The sequence below is a fragment of the Talpa occidentalis genome, unplaced genomic scaffold, assembly GCF_014898055.3.
Source record: "Talpa occidentalis isolate TD23 unplaced genomic scaffold, MPIMG_talOcc4v2.1 talOcc4.16, whole genome shotgun sequence".
NCBI classification, from domain to species: Eukaryota; Metazoa; Chordata; class Mammalia; order Eulipotyphla; family Talpidae; genus Talpa; species Talpa occidentalis.
Window position 1 is genome coordinate 73,974,195 of NW_023601653.1, and position 21,274 is coordinate 73,995,468.

At 35.6% G+C, this 21,274-nt stretch overlaps 1 protein-coding gene across 7 annotated transcripts in view; it reads left to right on the forward strand.

Moving 5' to 3' along the window:
• The window catches only part of ERC1 (ELKS/RAB6-interacting/CAST family member 1), a 302,352-nt gene that overhangs the window by 147,756 nt on the left and 133,322 nt on the right, over window positions 1-21,274 (forward strand). For all 7 annotated transcript variants that reach the window (XR_008552294.1, XM_037514597.2, XM_054696560.1 and 4 more), the window contains one exon: window positions 3,978-4,109. Coding sequence is in view for 6 of the 7 variants with exons in the window: in XM_037514597.2 (XP_037370494.1) it covers window positions 3,978-4,109 (132 nt within the window). In the remaining variant the exon portion in view is untranslated. The remainder of the gene's footprint in view (window positions 1-3,977; window positions 4,110-21,274) is intronic.

A 21,274-nucleotide genomic window follows, 5' to 3' on the forward strand; every position in this document is an offset into this window, starting at 1 on the left:
CCCCAGAAATGTTGGGCTAAGCTGCTTGTAAATCCTTACCCACAGAAACTATGAGAGAGAAAAAATGTGCATTGCTGTTTTAGCTACTATATTTTGAGGAAACTTGTTATATACAATAAACTAGTACAGGTACTTTATATCCTAGGTATTAAAGTGATGTCCCACATACTTGAATTTTTTTCCCTTTAAATGCCCAGTTTGATATTCTCTGTTGGCAGGAGTATGTGCTGTTATAATTTGTTTTGTTTATGTTATCCACTGCAGTTATTTTCAGTATTGAGGAGTGTTAGCGATTTGGGCATTGTTTCTTGTAAGAACTTTCACCTGTGTAGCTCATATTTGTGCACTAATAAGGCTAGGGTATTATGAATTTATGCAAAACATGATATGCACAACTTTTTATAAAATCTCTCTAATGAGAGATTTTCTTGTGGTTACAGTAAAAGTTAAGAGTAATCCAACTTAACAGGTCAGCAATGCCAAAATTCAACTGAAAAAAAATTATTGAGCAAAATGTTTAGGAGTTATGTTTAGAGAGCTATATATCTGAGGCCTATTAATAAAACTATATTAAAACTGTTTAGCTGGTGCAGTGTTGTCCACTAGAAATATTACGTGAGCATGTACATAATTCTGAATTTTCTAATAGATTCATTAAAGACTTTAAAAGGAAACATGCCATTAAATTTGATAATGTATTTTATCTAATCCAGTATATCCAAAGTGTTATTTTCAACATATTATCAATATGAAGGTTATTAATGGAATATTTTACTTTTTTTTAATCTTTAGTTTGTATTTATAGCATATCTCAATTTGGACTAGCCACATTTTAAGTGCTCAGTAGCCACACATAACTAATGGCTACCATATTAGACAGCACAAATAAAGTTAACTGATAAAGTTAAGACTTTATTCTAAACTAGCAGCAAATCAATAAAACAAGCAACAGGAGTGATTTTCTTAAGTGGCAGTTTTACATTAACTGTAATCTCTGCATATATTTGGTTCCAATAAGTCACATTTCTATTTAATGAATGCCTCAAATTCTTCAAACCTGTAGAATATCCTAGAGGTAGAAGGGATTTAGTGATATTGGAGGTTCTATATAGATTTGTCCATAACCTGAATGTGCCTCATGATTTATCTTGAAGACGGGTGAAGGTGGACTTTTTGAAAGAGAAAGAACATATTTAGAGCCTTACCCTGTGCCTCCTAGAGTCACTCATTTGAGCCACCATGGAGCCCTTCTAGCAGTTTCAGCACATCCCATCCTTCCTCAAGCCTGGGTCTGAGAGCAGAATTATACCAGATCTATTGTGTTTTATGATTTTGGAAGTGCAGTACTTTACCAGCTTGAATTGTGTTGGCTATGCACATATTCCAAGAAACTTGGTGAAAACTGTCATTTCTATTCAAGAAGTTTGAGCACAGAACAGATTGGAGATTTTTCTCTTCCTTCAAACCAGAATATACTGTAAGTGTTGTGTAGATGAACAGTTTTGTCAATAGAATTATATTCAACTCACTTGGAAATTTCCAGTTACCTGAAGATTAGTGAGGAGTTTCTCATCATAATTTTGGCCCATTTATGCAAATTATTGTCATGAAGAAATTCACCAGACTATTGATTAAAAACCAGAGAGCATGATTAGTTAAAGTAACACATTTGTCCCCCTTCAAAAAAAGTTTTTTTTTGCCATCTTGAGATATATTCATCTACTTTGCTTTTCTCTTTCCTCGGGAGTTAATCTTTATTAGCATAGCAGCATCTGAAACAGTCACGACAAAAACATTTACAGAAGTTCTTAATAGTCTTATTAATTTACTTGTGGTATGTGTTACTTTTTCAGTATTTTAAAATTTATATATTTTTCCAGAACAAATGTATTTACATAATTTACAAAGTGAAATGATGCTCCATGGCTTATACTCAATAATAATAATCTTCTACCTTACTGTCTAACCTTGACTCTTACTCCCATGAGACGATCAGTCTTGCCTCTTATGGTATTTCCTGTTAATGCTTACCTTTTCCAGTGACATTCTTATATTGTTTTGTGATTTTTCTTATTTAGATATCAGCTATCTGTTGACTTATCATAAATGATGAAGAATAAACTTTTTTGCATTTACATTTTCATCTTTGCAGCATCAGGTTTACATTATGGTGTCCAGGTAATATAGTATATTTTTTTAATATAGTTTATATATATTTTACATCATTGTTCATTTTTGTACAGTGTTTGCTTTCTCCTCTCAGGTGTCATCCCCATAGAATTCCCACCACCAAATCACCTGTGCACCATCACCATAGTCCCTTGTGCTCTTCCCTCTCCTGTTTTGATCCCTCTCCCTCTTCTGCAGGATGTCTCTGATTTTAGTTGCTTGTTATTTTTTTTTGTTGTTGTTATTATTTTCCCCCACCCCAATCCCTTATTTGGTTCCCCTATATTCTTCCTATAAGTGAAACCATTCAGTATTTTTCTTTTTCCCTCTAACTTATTTCACTGAGCATAATCCCTTCCAGCTCCATCCATGTTCCTGCAAATGGCATGAGTTTATCTTTTTTGATTGCTGAATAGTATTCCATAGTGTATATAAACCAGATCTTTTTGATCCATTCATCTATTTTGGGGCATTTGGGTTGTTTCCATAGCTTACCTTTTGTAAATAGTGCTGCAGTAAACACAGGGGTGCAGGTATCTTTTTGAATTAAATGTCTTTGTGTCCTTTTGGTAGATTTGTAGGAGTGGAATTGTTAGGTCACATGGCAGCTCCATTTTCAGTAGTTGAGGAAATTCCGCATGGCTTTCCATAATGGTTGGATCAGTTTGCATTCCCACCAGCAATGTAGGAGAGTTCTTTTTTCTCCACAAATTCAGGAGCAAAATCTCATTTTTTTTTTGACAGATTTGTCAAAGGGACTTTCTTAAACCTTGCACATAAAAAAGTAAAGCCACAATATAATTAAATGAGAATTGAATAGATAAAAGAAAAATTCCTTTGGATGTCTTTTAATGATACAAGTATTCTCCAAGTGGGGAATGGTATAGCAAATCTTGTTTATTTGTTGGGTTTTTTTTGTTTTGTTTTATATGTTAATCAAAGGCAGTACTTCATTGTTATTCTTCTGTTACAATTTAAGAAGGAAATGCTTATAATAACTTGATGAATCCAATATTTCATCCTGTTAAAACTCTGCTTCCTTTATCCTTCTTATTTTAAGATCTTCTGTCTCAAATGATCTTAAAGTCTTGTAGGATTTTGTTTGTCTTTCTAATAGAAATCTAGATTCACTTACCCAAAAGTTAGTGTTAAACTTGTGCAGAATAGTGGGCATTGCTCAGCTAATGGAATTACTCGTCCTTAAACAAATGGGTCATTGGTATTCCATTTTCATATTTTTAGTTTTTTCATATGTTGCTAGAAACATTGCTTTTTGAAATTCATCAGGAAGCATCTTCTTTTTCATTTATAAAAATGACTTTGTCAAAAATTGTCTATATGAAGCATATAATCTGAAAGATCATGCTGTGTACTTAACTTTTTTATTTCCTTAACTTTGCAGGGAAAGAGAATGCTTTATTATTCAGTCCATTTACTTAGGCATCATCCAAGATGACTTTAAGTCCAGTTTAGAAAGTCATTCAAAAACAGCTTTGTGATTTCACATAACCAAGCCCTTGCAACCTGTGCTACCTAACACCAACAGTTTTATTCTCTCTGTTTTAGAGATCAAGTTTATCAAGAGTTTTTCTTGCTTCACTAACTTGACCCTTTGCTTTTAATAATATACTTCTTCAACTTTCTTCTTTCTTCTCTTGTTTCGTTCTTTCCTCTGCGAAGCTATCTTTTTGGTCTGGGTTTAGTTCTGAAGGGAAGAACGTGTCTAAACAGATAGCCCTTTCTTGATAAATAGGCTCTCCTTGGTTTAATTAACTAGTCTACTTCACCCGTCTTCCATCGTTTTCCAGGACAGTCTCCGTAAGAAGGATGACAGGATTGAAGAACTGGAAGAAGCACTAAGAGAAAGTGTACAGATAACTGCAGAGCGAGAAATGGTGCTCGCACAAGAGGAATCAGCCAGGACCAATGCTGAAAAACAGGTCTGCGATTTTATATAGTTACTGGCAATGCTGCTGGTTAAGTGAAGGTAACACCCAACTAGTATAGGTTAGGTAAACAATACATAATCTGTGTTTGTAGGATTTCAGAAGCACTTCATCAAGTGTAAGATCTAGAATTAAATAAAAATTAAAATATAGTTGTATAAGAATTGACATGTTCATGCAGAGACATTGGCATTAATAATTTAAGGCTGATTTAATTTTTATGTATATAGTACATGATCATGCATCTGATTTTTATTTTTTTAAATATTACTGAGATATTTTACATTCTGTTTTTTTTTTTTTTAAGATTTATTTATTTATGCATACAAGAACTAGGGTATAGGCCAGAACTGTGGGGGGGTGAGAGGATTCACCACAGACAGGGTGGGGAACAGAACAGGCAGATTGACTGAAGTACACTGCTGAGGGAAGCAGCGGGTGAGTCAGGACAGGTCTGCTGCGCCTCATGGGTTGCTCCCTGGCTGGCTAGGGATTGAATTCATGCTGCAGAGGCTGTAGACAGCCTCATAGGTTGCGTCTTAACTCCTTGCGCCACCAGGGAGACCCCACATCTTGATTTTTAAATGGAAAGGGAAAACACAACATTTCTGTGTTGAAGATGTTAATTTTAAACAGCAGATAGTTTATTTTAGACTGTGCTCTTGTTCCAAAGAGCACTTAAAATTTTAACAGCTTACGGTTAATAGCATATACAAAGGACATAGACATCACCACACTTTGGAGTACTTGATCAGCATTTTGCAGCTGTGAGGTGACTTGTTAAAGAGTTCCACTGCTGCTATTTGGGGCACTTACTTTATATATATTTCTGCATTTTTTTAGACCCCTATACCCTTGCTTTGAAAGGGTATTAAAAAAAATAGCCAAAGATGGGGGGTGTGAATGGAAGAAATAGTTTTAGCAAGTGAAGGCTCTAATCTTGATTCCCTTGAGAGTGTGTTGTGAGGTTGAATCTCTCTCACGCAAAGCTTTGTACCATTTAATTTTTCAGTGATTATTTCCTGTCTGTGTTTATTGGAGAAATGTAAATGCTAACCAGTAAAAAGAATTCAGTAAGAGGATAATATGAATCTTTTGGGGAACCATCTTCATAGACTACCTGTGCTCTTGTCAGTTAAGGTAGCTGCATAGCAAGGAGGCAGGTACTGTAGTATGTATCATAAGGGTGTCCCTCATAAGGTGTGATATGTGAGTATATAGTTTCGTTAGTGGTGAGTATAGAAAGAAAAACTGAAATTTATCAGCAAAACTGAAGGGAAAATTGATCATTTCACAGAATGAGTGTTTTTCAGTGCCCTGTTGCTAGATAAATACCTTGTCTTTTCTCTTTAAATATTTCCTAATGTACAATTTAAGAGCTTGGGTAGTGAAGAAATTCACAGAAGAGATGGTGGCAGTTATTCTAAGTTAAGAGAGGGTTTTTTTATTCTGATTTTACCTTCTTTGTATTCTTTGTTTCCAAAATATTTCCCCTCCTTTTCTTTCTGAAAAGATTTGTGTGTTGGGACTATTTAGTGACAAGTCTTGTGCTCGGAGATCATATACCACTTTTGGCAATTCATAATATATCATAATAAAACAACTAAAAAAAGTTTATTTAAAAAATAAGACATATTATGGCATATAGACTGTTCTCTGTTCTTTTTAAAGTTATTATTGTATGAACTGGTTGTGTCTTGCTTTTTTGAGTCTAAGTTACTTTTCTTAGAGCAGTATTTTAGTTTACAGAAAAGTTAAGCAGAAAGTACAGGGTTCCCATATACTCCTTCCTCCACCTGCATTTTTGCCTGATATCAACATCTTGCATTGTTAAAATCAATGAACTAGCATTGATATATGATTAGTAGGTAGTCCATACTTTATATTTCAGTTCACTCTCTGTGTGGTGCTTTCTGTGGGTCTTGCCAAATATGTATAATTTCAGGCGAGAACCACTGCAGTATCACACAGAATCATTTCACTGCCTTAAAAATCTGCTCTGCTCCAGGTCTTCATTCTTCATCTATCTCCCCAATTCCTGACTTTTTCCTGTTTCTAGTTTTGCCTTTTTCAGAATTTCATATAGGTGGAATCATACAGTGTGTGTGATTGAAGTACTTTGATTTAGCCACTGCATTTTCAACTCTTCCTTGTCTTTTGTAGCCTGATGGTTCCTTTGTTGTATCTCTGAATAACAGTCCTTTGTATGGATGTGCTACAGTTTTGTTTATTCCTTCACCTATTGAAGAAAAGCTCTATTGCTTCCAATTATGAGTAATTATGAATAATTAAATATATAAACATTGATGTGTAGGTTTTTGTATAACATATATTTTATGTTTAATACCTGGGAGTGTTTTTGCTGCATTGTATGGTAAGACTATATTTAACTTTTTAAGAAACTGCCAAACAGTTTTCCAAAGTAGCTATATATAATTTGCCTTTAATTGCATGCTTTTTTCTTTCTCTCTTTCCTCTTTATCTTGTTTTCCACCATTCTGCTACTCACTGCCTATCTGAAGCTGTTGAGTGAAATAATGCATGAGACCAGTCATTTGGGCTTTAAGTGGCTTAAGGTATGAAGAAGCTGCTTTTATGTTTGTTCCTCTGAGGCAGTATGCCCTTTTATCCCTTCCTGTACTATTTTTCTCTTCTTTGCTTATTTTTATATTTTTATGTCTTCTGAACTGATGATTTTACTTAGGTGTGTTAATTGCATTTACTAAGGTAATTACAAATGTTTATTTGAAATATCTTAAATGGGTGAAGCTTTTGGCTAAGAACACTATTCTTACTATCTTTCTCAGGCCCAAAAATTATCTGCCTTTTGGCACAATTTAGCCTCTGAGACAATTGTTTTGATTTCTTAAAGAGCAAAGGAAAATTGTTTGGGAACCATACTCTTACAAAAATAAAATATAGTCCTCCCAGTGGAAAACATTTCTTGATACCTTTCCTATATTCTTAAAGGATCCCCTTAGTTTCTTTGTTTTTTTCTTCTCAAATTTTATTGATTTGCCAGTGGTTCACATAACTCTATAATTTGGGGAGCGCAGCCTCCTAGTTTCCTTATTCCTAGCACAGGCTGCTCCAGATTGAACCCAGGCTCCACGTGTCGAGAAGCAATGTAATGATCTACTAGGAAGATGTCCTCTAAGCTCTGCTGGCAAATGCAGAGATGAAAGTGAATAATCCTATGAGGAAAAATCAAGGGCTCCTTTTACTTTTGCTTTTTTCCTTCCTCTCCCATGTTGGATTTTCTTCTTCTAAAACTTCTCTCTGCTCACATTTTGGCAGATTTTGTGTTTTTGTTGAATGTGAGAGCCCATTTTCTTAAAATGACATCAAGTAAAATTTGTTTTCTTACACAAATCTCAGAACTGCCTGGAAGTAGGAGGCAATATCCTTAGTTTAGCAGAGTTGCTGTAAGCTTAAATGCTTTTTCTATTGGCACTTGAAGAGAATGTTTTAATCTTCACTGATAGTATTTGAGAGTGAATTTATTTTTCGAAGGAGCTATTTGCAGCTATACCTGCTGTAATTAAAGGTTTAAAAAATTCCTTTGGCATGTAATAGGGCCTTGTTTTTTGCCTTTTTTTTTTTTTAAGCATTATGGCTTTATTTTCTTACATTGTTGGTCATTTTTGTACAATATTTAATTTCTTCCCTCAGGTATAATCCCTATAGAACTCCCACCCACACATCACCCTTGAACCGTCACCATAGTCCCTTGGGCTCTCCCCTCAATAGGGCTTTTTCTTGAGCCTCAGTAAGCTGGATTTATATCTGTTCCCAGAATGAACTTTTTGATGTTTTGAGTACCGATAATGGTACATCCTCACAATATAACTAACATTTGCATATGGGTTTTGATTTTTCTTTTAAAAGTTCATTTTTGATAGCGATACTCATTTTTTCAAATTACCATTTTGATGTAATTTGGCTTGTATGTTAAATATAAATTCTTGATCGAAGATTATGAAGTCTTACCTGTGATTTACTAGAAAATTATAGGTTGAGCCTTTATAAAGATTACATTTAGTATTCATTTTCCCCAGTTTTGAAAGTTTTTACTTGCATATTTTAAAAAATGTGAATTCCAATAATTCAAATCATATGAACAATAAAATAGGTTGGGAAGATTGGGCAGTGACTGAGTCAATTACTTAGTGACAGTGGAGACAGAGGAAAGCTGATGGGTTTAGAATGTCTTTGGAAATAGATCTAACAAGATTTGGTGGATACACGTATAGGTAAAGATGAAAGAGAAAACAAAGGTGGCCCTCCGATTTCTTGCTGGACCACTGGGAAGGTGGTGGTTCCATTTTCTGAGATGAGAAAGAAAGCATGAGGGAAAAAAATTGTATTACAATAAGAACAAGAAGTTATGCTAAAGAAATGTTAGCTATGTTATCCGTAGTAGAATGATCACCACGTCAGACTTACATTTTCAGCTCAGTTCTTTTTCTGAGATTCAAACTAAGTGACAACAGTCTACTCCATATCTTTACTATAATACGTCATTGACATTTCAACCTGAAGTCATCTAAATCCAGAGGTTTGATTCCTACCTTCAAACTAGTTTTTCTCCCAGGATTTTTGTTTTGTTTGTTTTGTTTTATCTCATCTGAGAAAAGACTCTAACCCTACTGAGCTGAAATTTAGCTTAGTGACTATTAGGGGAATCAAGTCCAAGAAAGGCAGAAGCATTGGTTTAGGCACAAAGAGTTTAAACTATGCTTCTGTAGTTTGGAAGACCACTCTAGAACTTAAGGAAGCTTGATGACATAGTCGGTGGGAATGTGGGTTTTGGAGTTAGAGGCCTTGCTAGAATTATGGTTTCATCACTTGCAAATTGTGATTTCATTATTCATTTCCTTTCAAATAAGTAAAAACTGCATATTATATGAATTAATTTTTGTAAATACATGAAATTATACCTTCCTTTAGTATAAAGCAATGTCTTCATCTTTACCCTCTCTTCTTGTCTGGATAAGTTCTACTTCTCCTTCCATAAAACCACTTCTAATTTTCCAAGTCTGAGGTGTGTGTCTCCGCCATGTTCTTCAGCAGCACCCTGTACTATTTATTTTATTATTTATGCAATCATTATTATCTATCACTTTAAAAGAACTGACTCTCGCTTCTCTAATAGAAAGGCAACTTCTGAGGGTAGGAGCTATGTCTTGTTTTTTGTTCTGTCCTTAATACTCTCTGTCATACCTGGTACATAGTGGTATTCAATAAGTATTTATTGAATGAATGAAGGAATAAATAAATGGAGTCTGAGTCTGACTTCCTGAATGTTTGTACCCCTAATAACTGCAGCATTGCTTTATTTACTGAACTTTAAAGTTTAATAGAAATTTTATGATTTTTAAAGTCATCACTGAAATATTTTGAATTGTAATGTTTTTATCCTTTGTTGTAATTCCTTTACAAAGCACTTTGAAGAAATACTGTCTTTGACCAGAAAAAGTCAACTTCTGAATTGTAGATTTAAAGAATTGGAATAGATATTTATTTGAAAGCAACTTGTGTTTAGTGCTTGATTTTAATGTGTGGTAGCCAGATGGGAAAATAAAATGTAGAAATTATTGTCATTCCCGACCTGTCCTTTAGTGGAAAATAGAGGACTCTATGTCTCATAGGATTGATGTGCAGCTCTCTATCCCCACTGTCACTGAACTTGTCACTGGTAGCAGGAGCTAGTTGAAAGTCTTTGGTAGCATCTAGGCTTCAGTACTGAAATAGAAACAAGCTATGTCCATAAAGACATGTAAAAATTCAAAATATTCTACAGAAAATACATAAACTGTGATCAAATCTATACAAACATCCTACTTTATTTCCATCTAGTGGGACTAATACATCTCATCATTGGCAAACTCAAGTTTTGTCTTATCTCTCTCCATTTTATAAATTGATTTATAATATTATTAAGATTATTTCCTTTTATATCGTGCTATGATGGGCTACATTTATAGTTTATAAAAGTTTCTTAACATATCTTAAATTCTTTTTTTTATTTTACTTAACCTTGTAAGCTTTAAACTGATTGTCAGTAGTGATGGGGATTTTTCAGGTGAGTTGTTGAGCATTATAGATAAATATGTTTCTCAGAACTATACAGTCATTCAGTTTATAAGAAAGTCCAATTGGTGTTTTTAAAGCAGCGTAGTGATTTCTGCAGAAGTCTTCATTTTTGGTCTATGAAATATTTAAGATATTTCAAATATCTTAGAAAGATATTTCATTTTTAAAAAGATGTTATTAGTGAGACAATTTTATTGATAAAAATATGGAAAGTACATTTTTAATGTTCCAAGGATCTGATACGTGACAGTTAAATTCACAGTCAGTTTCTTTTTGCCATTGTGTAATCAGTTCAGTGTTTAAATCAAACTCTGTCAAGAGGAACCTAGTAAGTTTCATTGTAGACTCTTGCTCCAGTGTCAATGAGTTTGAATCTCCTTTGTTATGGTGACTGGTTATGAAATCAGTCACTTGACAGACCCCGAAGTGAGACTGCTGGAAATACGTCATGTCTGCCTTCATGGTGACAGCTGGTTACAAAACAAACCCCACCAGAGCCATTCTGCAATTGACAAGGGACTTCAAAGGCCAACAGGGCTGCCACTTCAAAGAGACTTCTGCCATCTCTGGCTTGTTGAAAGAAGAAGTTAAATGGCTGTACCCTGCCATTGCAGAAATCTCCATGTTTAGACTTCTCCTTCTTTTGATCTTAGAAAGATGTATGAAATGGGTTTTAAGTTAAAGGAATGATATAGTCTGTAGTAATGGCAACCCAATATTATTCTGCATTTCATTCCACTTATTAATGGAAATTACTCAAATGTGTTCAAATAACATAGCCTTCAAAACTCAAATGTCTCAGAGAATGAATGTTCAAAAATTGAAACTGCCTGTGAATGTTGTAGCCACCTTCACAAATGTGGAATCAGATGGCAAATGAAACTCTCACTGTGATTTTAAAACTCTTTCAATTTCTCCTTGTAATTTTTAGCTCCTTTAGTAAAATTAGATTCTGAATCTTGGTAATAAGAATAACTGACAACTAAAATCTGTAATCTCAAGGCTGATTTGTGTGGTTTAAATGATATTTTTCTACTTTCAGTAACTGTAGTTAAGTTTTTAAACTACGTTTTACTATTTAAAATGTTATCTAGTTATGCTGGGTGCTGTTTCAAAATAATCATCTCATCTTTGTATTAAACAAGCAAAAGAAGAGCTTACAGTTTTACTAAAACTCTTAATAAAGGACCAAAATGCTAACTAACATCTTGAGGAATAACAAGGGAAAAGGTAGCAGCATAAATTTTCTTTTTGAACACATAAAGCCATTAAAAATATCTTTTTGTTCGGTATCCTTGAAACAAAACTTTATAAATAATATGGTAATAAAAATACAGATTTACATGTGATAAAGGTGAGAATGAGGAATAGCTGGAATCATTATAAGTCAATGGCATGAGCTTGTGTTAATAATTTTTTTCTTTCATTCTGTGTATTACGGAGGATAAAGCTAAGTATCCTTAGATTCCTTTGTCCTTACTTTTTTTTTTGTATTTTTTAAAATTTCCCATTGCATAAAATTAGAAAATTGATTTGGCAATAGCTCTAGCCACTGTAACTTCCCCTATAATATAGCCAGATGGTGTCAGTAGACAACAGCTAAAGAAATTCTGAAGGAAAACTGAAGTCTCCAGTAAATAACCACATGTGATTATGTGAACAAAAAAAATCTTTAAATAATGCTTTTGTGTTTGTCTTTTTTGTTGTCGTAACTTATTACTCTTAAAAAAAATATTATGTAGTGCACGATTATCTTGTTCTTGAAGTTCAGGAAATATCTATGTCTCTAAATTTAGGGTTGATTTTTCACTTTTTATGCAACAGAAGGACCACATCTATGTTTTCAGAAGCTATAATCAAATGAAAAAATTAAGCTGCAGTGGAAAAGAAATAAAACCTTGGCATACCCCAAAATTAAACCACAGAAATGAGTGCCAGCAGTCTGCAGATACTGGTTTTCAAAGTAGACATGTTTTTATGCTCCTGTCTAAGCTGCATAGCCACTACTTCTCTGGGAAGCACTTTTGGAATCTTTGTGGCACATCTATAACAGATGATGTTTAGTTTGCTTGTAATGAATTCGTGGGGTGTTTGGCCCTTATTCTGTTATCTCCTACTGAGAAGTTTGATAAACCAAGTTATTGACGATAGAAGCAGTCATCCAAGATATGGCTGAAGGTGAAGTCATGAGAGCCAGATGGCTTCCCACTGATTTTTATATGCAGTTTATGTTCTCCTTGGCTGCACCTTTCTAGATGTTTTCTAGGAAACATATTTTTCCCAGAGAAATATACATAGCAGGATTTATCCTGTATAACAGTTTGTGTGTGGCATGTCCCAAGGTCTATTTTGGCACTCATTTTTCCTTCCTCTTATTTTCATATATTTGATTGAATAAAGGGGCAATAAGGACTAGTATAAAGTGCAATGAACCAAAAGTCAAGCGATCTTATTTCTTCTATTTATTACTTGTGATTTACACTAAGTCCCATAATCTTTCTAAAAAGCCTCTGTAGTCTTTACCTGTATGAAGAAAATCATTACCCCACTGTTTCTGGTAATGTTTAAAAGCAGTATACAAATGTTGAACCTTATTATTACGGCCAAAATAAATAGCCGTCTGTGTGTGCGTGTGCGCGCACACCCCCACATACTTATACTCACATGATGCTTATGAGTTTTCTCTTTGTACCCTTGGGTTGCCAGAAATTTAATCTTCTCTTTTACTTTTCTCCTTTGACTGACAAGGTCAGATAACTGTCATCTCCATAACAGTGTTTTTTTATAAGAGTTATATTGAGACAATGTGTGTTTTCACCACTAAATGTCTTTAATTACGGAAATAACACCCTATTCAGTGGGTTGTTTTATTTTTTCCAGTATTGCAGGTGAAAAAAATTAAAATTTCTAGTTAAAATTTTATTAACTAATAAAAATAAATTTTTTGTTATTGAAAACTTAAGGAAAGAGGAAAGTTTATCTTTTTTGATTGCTGAATAGTATTCCATTGTGTGTATATATCACATCTTTTTGATCCAGTCATCTATTTTTGAACATTTGCGTTGTTTCCTTTATCTTACCTATTCTAAATAGTGCTGTAATAAACATATGGGTACAGGTATCCTTTTGAATTAATGTTTTTGTATCCTTTGGGTAGATGCCTTAGGAATGAAATTGCTGGGTTTAAAAAAGAAGAAAGGTTTTTTTTTTTTTTCTTAATGTTAATTTGTTCTTACACAGAGGGCTCAAGCCTAAATACTCTGTTGTTTGTTGGTGACTTTACGCTAGTGAGTTACTGTTTTTGTTTTTTTTTTTTTTTAAGATTTATTTATTTATGCATACAAGAGCTGGGGTACAGGCCAGAGGTGTGGGGGGTGAGAGGATTCACCAGAGACAGAGTGGGGAACATAACAAGCAGATTGACTGAAATACACTGCTGAGGGGAGCAGTGGGGGAGTCAGGAGAGGTCTGCTGCACCACGTGGGTTGCTCCCTGGCCAGGGATTGAACTCATGCTACAGAAGCTGCAGAAGTTTCTGGGCCTCCCAGGTGGCGCAGCGGTTGAGCGCTGGGTTGCGAAGCTGCCTGCGGCCTCTGCGGCGCCGGTTCGATCCCCGGCTGCTCCCCGGCCACTGGAGGAGGGTCCCACATGGCGCGCAGACCTCTCCTGCCTCCCGCTGCTCCCCTCAGCAGTGTACTTCGGTCCTTCTGCCTGTTCTGCTCCCTGCTCTGGCTCTGGTGAATTCTCTCACCCTCCCGGCTTCTGACTGTACCCAGTGCATGTATAAACCAAACAAACAAACAAACAAATAGATAAATAAATAAGACATGCCTCTAGAAAATTAAAAAAAAAAAAAAGAAGCTGCAGAAGTTTCATAGGCTGCGTTTTAACCCCGTTTGCCACCAGGGAGGCCTGAGTTGCTGTTTTTGTAATAAAATACAATTAATGTTTTCTCCATTTGCAATGACCAAATAATTTCAAGGAAGAAGGAAATTTCCTTTCAAAATGTGGATAACTTATATAGTCCACCTAACACGTTATCCTGTTGTCCTGTCATTCCACTTCTATTTGCACATCTTTTCTTGAAATACTCATTTATCCCAAACCGTAATGAAATATAAAGACATCTTAGACCCCGATGCGTGAATGTGTAAAATGATGGTTGCCGCATCCTTGTACAACACTGTACAGAAAGAAAATATGTTAGTTTGATTATTTCTGTCCTTTCTTTCAGAAGTAGAGAAGAGCCATGCAGTTTATGTGGCCCCAAGAAGTGATTACTGTTTTTGTTTTACTTGATTCTAGTACAACCTGTTGGTGAAATAGACAAATTACAGAAGATATTTATCAAATAGCAGTCTTCTGAAAAAACAGTCGTTATTTACTTGATACTTATATTTTTTATTTTAATGCTGTTTTGAAAACTCACCAACATAGAATTAACAGCAATGTCGACATTGCCCTGTCTAAAGCCACTTCCAACCTAAGTGACACAAGATAAGCATCAGAGCAACAGGAGCACATTTGTTTTGCTTTTGAAAATGTGTACCCACCTTTTATTGGTGTCTGATTTTTCCAGCTCTTCTTTGGAATGATGAGTGCTTATTATAGGATTTATCTACCCAAGCCTCCTGAGTTGACTTAAAAAAAAGCAAGGGAAAACTGAGATGACTTGAAAAGGAAGCATTTCTTTCACATTGTCATGTTTCCATTCTTTTGAAATTTATCTTCAGTGTTTGAAGAAGATTTGTTCCGACCGCATAATATTACTGGAAACTTAAAGGCTGTTGCCAGTGAAGGAAGACAGCCAATCAGTGTGAGTCTACCTTCTCTATAAGTCAGTCTTAGCTGTGTGTGGATAGTTATAAACCATATGCTTTTATAGCAATATTCAGCATAGTTAAGCCCTCTGTGGGAAAGTGAGTCATATTCTGAGAGATGGTAAAAACATTCTGTAAATTCCTCACTTATAGCGCACATTAATTTTAAAGTATTGTTTGGTGATTTTATTAATTTTCACAAACCTTTGGCAGAATTGATTTATTGGAGAAATTCAGCAATGTATAAAAGTTATGAAATCTAGTGACTCCCAAAGTTAAATTGTAGAAATACATTTTATTTTTCCAGTATTGTATCTGTGATTCCTGCTTATACTTGGAACCTACCTTATGTTTCCTAAATTAATATACTGCTGAAATAAGTAGGATCTGTTACCATTAGTTTATCTCAATAATCTCTTAGAATATCTTACTTTCAATAAAGAGAATAGAAAATTATTATCACTGCTATCATATAAGTCATATGCATTCAAATGGGGATTAGAAGAAAAGTAAAGATTTTCAATTCTTACTTTGGTAGCATCTGATTTATTTTGAAGTTATGGTCCATTAAGAACACTGTTCACCCTCTTCAAAGAACTGAGTGGAGTCAATTTCTCTGTGCCTCTTGCCCCAGATTCTTTTAGACCTTTTCTAAAATCTGAACCCCCAATCATCTGTGCTCTACAGCACCACCATCCCTATATAGTTAAGTACTTTCTTGCCTTAATGTAACACTCCGACTACTCTCTCTTCTACATCTCCCTGCTAAGTCTCCATAAGTCACAAATACATCTGTCTTTACTCATTCAATAAATATTTATTAATCTTTTCTGTGCCAGACCATAACACAAAAATTCTTAATTTCCATCTTAAGCCATCTTTCACCCTCTTTACCTGAAGTGTAATTTGACCTCTCCCATGGCAACTCCCAATATCCCTTTCTGCTTATGTGTTTATTCTTAATCTTAGGATTCGAGGTAGGGCTATCATCCTTCACGTTTCCTGTTAACACCTTCAAACCATTATTTTATCACCATCTTATAAAATCTTTAAGGCTCATGCCATTCAGCTATAATTTTGTAGACTTCTGTTGCACTGATATTAGAATCTATATAGATAAGCCATGTGTTACTGTCATCAGTTTCTTCTCCAAGGGCCTTTGCCTGCAATGACTTCATTCCTTTTCCAACATCCTAGACCTTGTTGTAAATCTGGTCCACATTCACTTGTTACAGCATCTCTTTTCTACTCACAATTTCTGGTCATTTTTACTTTCTTACTCAAGTATCCCCACTTCGAATGTTTTTCCACATTATTTGAACCCTTTATCTCCTTTTGCTTTATCCTAACCCATTAATGCTGTCTTTGCTTCCCTTTTTATTCCAGTTTTTGCTTTCCCCTCTATTCAACTTATTACATGGTCTGTTACTTACTAATTCTGACGGTGACATTCTGCATCCTTTAGTCAGCTCTCCTTTGTGCCTTTGGAAAAAAAGCCAGATCTTTAATATGGCTTGCAAGCTCTTTCTTCATCTGCTCCCTACCTCCCTCTCCTGCCATATTCGCACTCTTCTTCCCTTCTCTCAGGGCTTATGGTACTTTTGTCTTTATTTTATTATTTTTTAAAGATTTATTTATTTATGCATGCAAGAGCTGGGGCACAGGCCAGAGATGCAGGGGGTAAGAAGATCCACCAGAGACAGAGTGGGGAACAGAACAGGCAGACTGACTGAAATACACTGCTGAGGGGAGCAGCAGTCAAGACAGGAGAGGTCTGCCTCGCCATGTGGCTGGGATCGCTTGTGCTGCAGAGGCTGCGGATTCCTTCATAGTGCGGTGCTTAACCCCTTGCACCACCAGGGAGGCCCACTTTGGTCTTTATTGTGCCTTGTAAGTATGTGTTTTCCCACTTCAGGGCTACTTGATGTGTATTGAGCCTGTAGGCTAGAATGCCCTTTCCCTGCCCTTCTGCTCCTTGCTTCTCTTGGGAAGCTTTCTCTATGCCCGCAAAGCATTCCCGTTCTCATGGCATCCTATAACACTATTCACACTTTATGAATTTTATTAATGACTATCTCTTGCGGACTCTAAGCTCCAGAGTGATAGGAAAATGTCTATTTTCTTTTCTGTTACGTCTTCAGTGTATGACACATAGTACCTGCCATATGATAGGAATTAAATATTTTGGGGAGTTGATAGAGAAGGGAGTGAAAGGAAGAAGAGAAAGATATAAAAGTGGACATGTGTGATTAGTGATTTGTAAGAAAAAGATACTTGGTCCTGTCCAGCATTCCTGGCTTACAGCTCCCATAAGCCTTGGAATTTCCTGAGAGTTGATAATGATAAAGATATTTTGTGTTATGTTAACAGGGTGACTTTTGCTCTGAACCCCTTCTCACATACCTTACCTATGCATCCATCTGGCTGCGCCTGAGTTGTATCATTTGTAATAAGTAAACTAGTGATCTAGTAGGTAAAATGTGTCTCTGAGTTCTATGAGCCACTGGAGCAAATGAATGAACTTAAAGAGTAGAGGATGTTTTGGGAACTTCACATATAACCGGTTGGTCGGAAGCACAGAACACTCTGGATTTGCAGCTGGCATCAGAAGTCCAAGGAAGAGGTCATTCGAACCTCAGTCTACAGCTGGTTGGTCAGAAGCACAGGTGATAACCTGAATTTGGGGCTGCTCTCAGAAGTGTGCGCTGTAGGGTGAAAGGTGGCCTGGTGAGACAGCCCTTAACCTGCAGATCTGATGCTAAGTTAGTGTGAGACTTGAGTTGAATCCTTGAACCTCCAGCTCATGACCAGACTGTTTGTTGATGTGAGGAATCCCCCTCCCCATACTGTAATTGGTGGCCAGAAATTATACAGCATAGCAATGCTCCTTAGGGTAACTCTTTAGATATAATTGTGGAAAACTGTTTCAGGACTAAACACTAATACATTGCAGCAAAGCAGCATTAACTGTGACTACAGTGGAGTGTGACTGACTATGATGGAATCCTATCTTTGCCTCCTCTGACTTTGAGTAAGGCACTTAAACTCTCTAAACTGGTTTCCTCTTCTGTAAAAATGAGAATAATAATACCTAATATGCACCTCAGCATTAATGAGAGGATTTAATGAGACAATACTTGTAAAGCATTTAGAACACCTCACAATATTCAGATAATGCAAGGGGCTATTACTGTTATTACTGCGTCCATCATTGTTATTGTTATTATAATGGCTATAGCTATTACATACTCATAAAATGCTATACTTTGCATATATATCTTGTCAAAGAACTAACATGCATTGACAAAAAGAAAAGAACATTTTGGGGAAAAAAGATTTCTAGTATAAACACTAGCACAAAGCACTTTTAATAATTCTGTAAATTCAGATTCTCATTAGTAGTAATTGTGAAGCTGCCTGAAGGAATTTGTTAGGAAAGATTGCTAGAATTCATATGTGTATATATTTTGTATGGTCACATTAATACAAAATAGCTCCTCAACTCAGAAGTTTGGTCCTCCCCCCTTTTGATAATGTTAAGACAGAGTGGGTCTTAATCTAGACTTTTGTAGAAATAAAGAAGACTAGTGTATTTCTTAAATGAAATCTGATGGTGAGCTTTCTGTGATTGCAAAGCTGGGGACGTTGTTAAATCTCATCTCTCCATCCCTTTTTCCCTACTTCGAAGGGAAGGGCGTTACTTGACTGGAAACAAAAAAAAAAAAGAAAGAAAGAAAAATGATGGTGAATGTTTAGCCTCTAGATAATCATTTTGTAACATTCCTTTTTTCTTTTCATCGTTTTTTCCCTTTGGAGACTTACACCCTCTTAGCCTCCCAAAGCTATAACAAGATTTTCCATAAGCATCTTGGAAATTACAAAAAGTATTTTGCTCTTGATTGTGGAACAGAAGAAGGTGGGAAACTTGAAGATGCAGTCTTGCCAGCACCTGAAGCACCCAATGGCTTTGCTTTCTTAAAGAAAATGGATCTGTGGTAAAGCCATAATTTGTTCCCTTCTTATTCTGAGTAAAAGTTTATTAGCTTGTGATTTAAGCAAACCATCTGGTCCTGCTGGCACTGCACACTTTCAAGCCCCGTGCTTTCTCCTTAATATGTTACTGGAGGCAGTTAAGTTACATACTTGAATCCCAGTTCTGGCCTGGGCTTTTTTTAATGTCTTAAAACATATGCTTTTGAAAATCATGCTGTGACCTGGAGCACATGTTCAAATTGTGGAGAAGTTCTTCTTTGTTGACTGTGGTGTAGTTCTCTGCTCCTCAACTTCCATTTCACAGTGATGCTGTCCAAAGCTACATAAGAACTGCTGTGTGTTAGACATGTAATGGGGTAGGTACCCCAGTGGAGATAGCTGAATGTATTCTCCAGGACTGGGAAAAAGTCAGAAAAGTGAAGTACTTCATATTAACCTCGAAACTGTTTCCCTGGCTTGGAGCCAGAACACCAATGAGATGATTAGTTGGAAATCCTGGTTCATGGTACCTTTCTCTCCTTAAATACTAAAATGCTTTAAAACTTACTTGGATGTATGATCTAAGATAGAAGTACCTGAGGGCCTGGCATGCACACGAATGGGAAAATTAAGTAATGTTGAAGAAAATTATGTTTTACTACAGGCAAAGTCTGTTAGAGAAATTTTGGAATGAAAGTAAAGCATATCTGTAAACATGGCCCACTGGATGCTGAGAAAATAACGTCCACAGAAACAGTTGAAGATGCTTGATAAAATATGGACTCATAAGTTGGAGAGAGTATGACATTTTCAGGTCAGGACATGAATAGACAGGGAATTCAAAGGTAAATACTTGATAAGCTGGTGAACTTGAATATTGATTTGTGTATATTGGCAGGACAAAAGAAAAAGTCCACTGCAGCCAAGGGGAAAAGTCTGATAGACCAGCCAGCCTTCTTTTCCTTTTCATAAAGGATCCACAGATCCCAAACTGGTCCTTTGAAAGCCCTACAAAACTTGACTTTCTATGAGACTTAAAAATATATATATAAAGAAGGCCCAGTGAACAGATTAGAATGATAAAAGGTTCATAACTTTCAATACTGTGTGTATTAAACATATAGGCATTTCTCTACTACTATATTTGAAAATTTAGGCTAAATGAGTAAATGTCAGAAAAAGGAACTTAGCAAAACTCACTAAATATGGAAAAGAAAATCTGAAAAAAATAGTCTGTGATAAAAATTTTCCCCACAAATTTCATGCCTGAAGAATTATAGTGCTTATTTCTAATAAATCTACCAAGGCCAAATAATTTTACTCTTGTAGAAACAGTTCCAGAAAATACATAAGAAGGATCAATGAGTCACCATCATATTTTTAAGGCTAGAACAACTTCATATCACAACTTGACAATATTAATACAGGAAAGGAAAAGTTTAAGCCTGTTTCAACCATGAATATAAAAGTAAAAAATCCCTAAAAAAGATATTGTCAATCTTAATGTACGTGAAAAAGAAAAATATGAAAGAATCAAGAATGGTGTCACTAGAAAACTTTCTATATATAGTCTACCACATTAAAAAATGATGGGCAAAATCATGATTATCTTAAGAAATATAGAAAATTTGCATTATAATTTAAAATTTTTTAGCTAAGCTAGCAGATTAGGGAGTTTCCCTAACCTCATAAAGGACATCTATTAAAAATTATACTACTTACTTTTGGGTAAACTTAAAAGCCTTTGTAATATAAGCTCATTATACTTATAATGTATGTTATATTAATATGCTAATTATATTAATATAGCATTGTATTGTTTGCTTTAATACAGTCTGTTTGTGTGTATGTGTATGCATATACACACGTAGTATATTCAGTATATATCCTGTTGGTTCTGTTTCTCTGCAGAACCCTAATATCATTTAACAATACACATTTTTTTCTTACATAAATTAGTGTAGGGCAGACCATCCCAGGCCAAGGCCAGGCACCCCTGGATAGGCAGAATCACTGAAGATTCAGGCAGACAGGAAATCTTGGAGCCCTTTTTAGATTTGACTGGCCTTTAGTGCTGTAGCCAGGGCCTGAACACAGGCAGAACAGCAGGCGGAGGGCTGGGAGGCAGGCATCAATGGAGGCCCCCCGCCCCGAAGCCTCCTGTGATCTGCATGCTCTCTCTCTTTGGTGTTTTCTGTCTCACACTCTTAATCTGTCTTACCTTGTAATGATTTCTCCAGGATGTCCACACTCATGGGTTCCTGTGCCCTG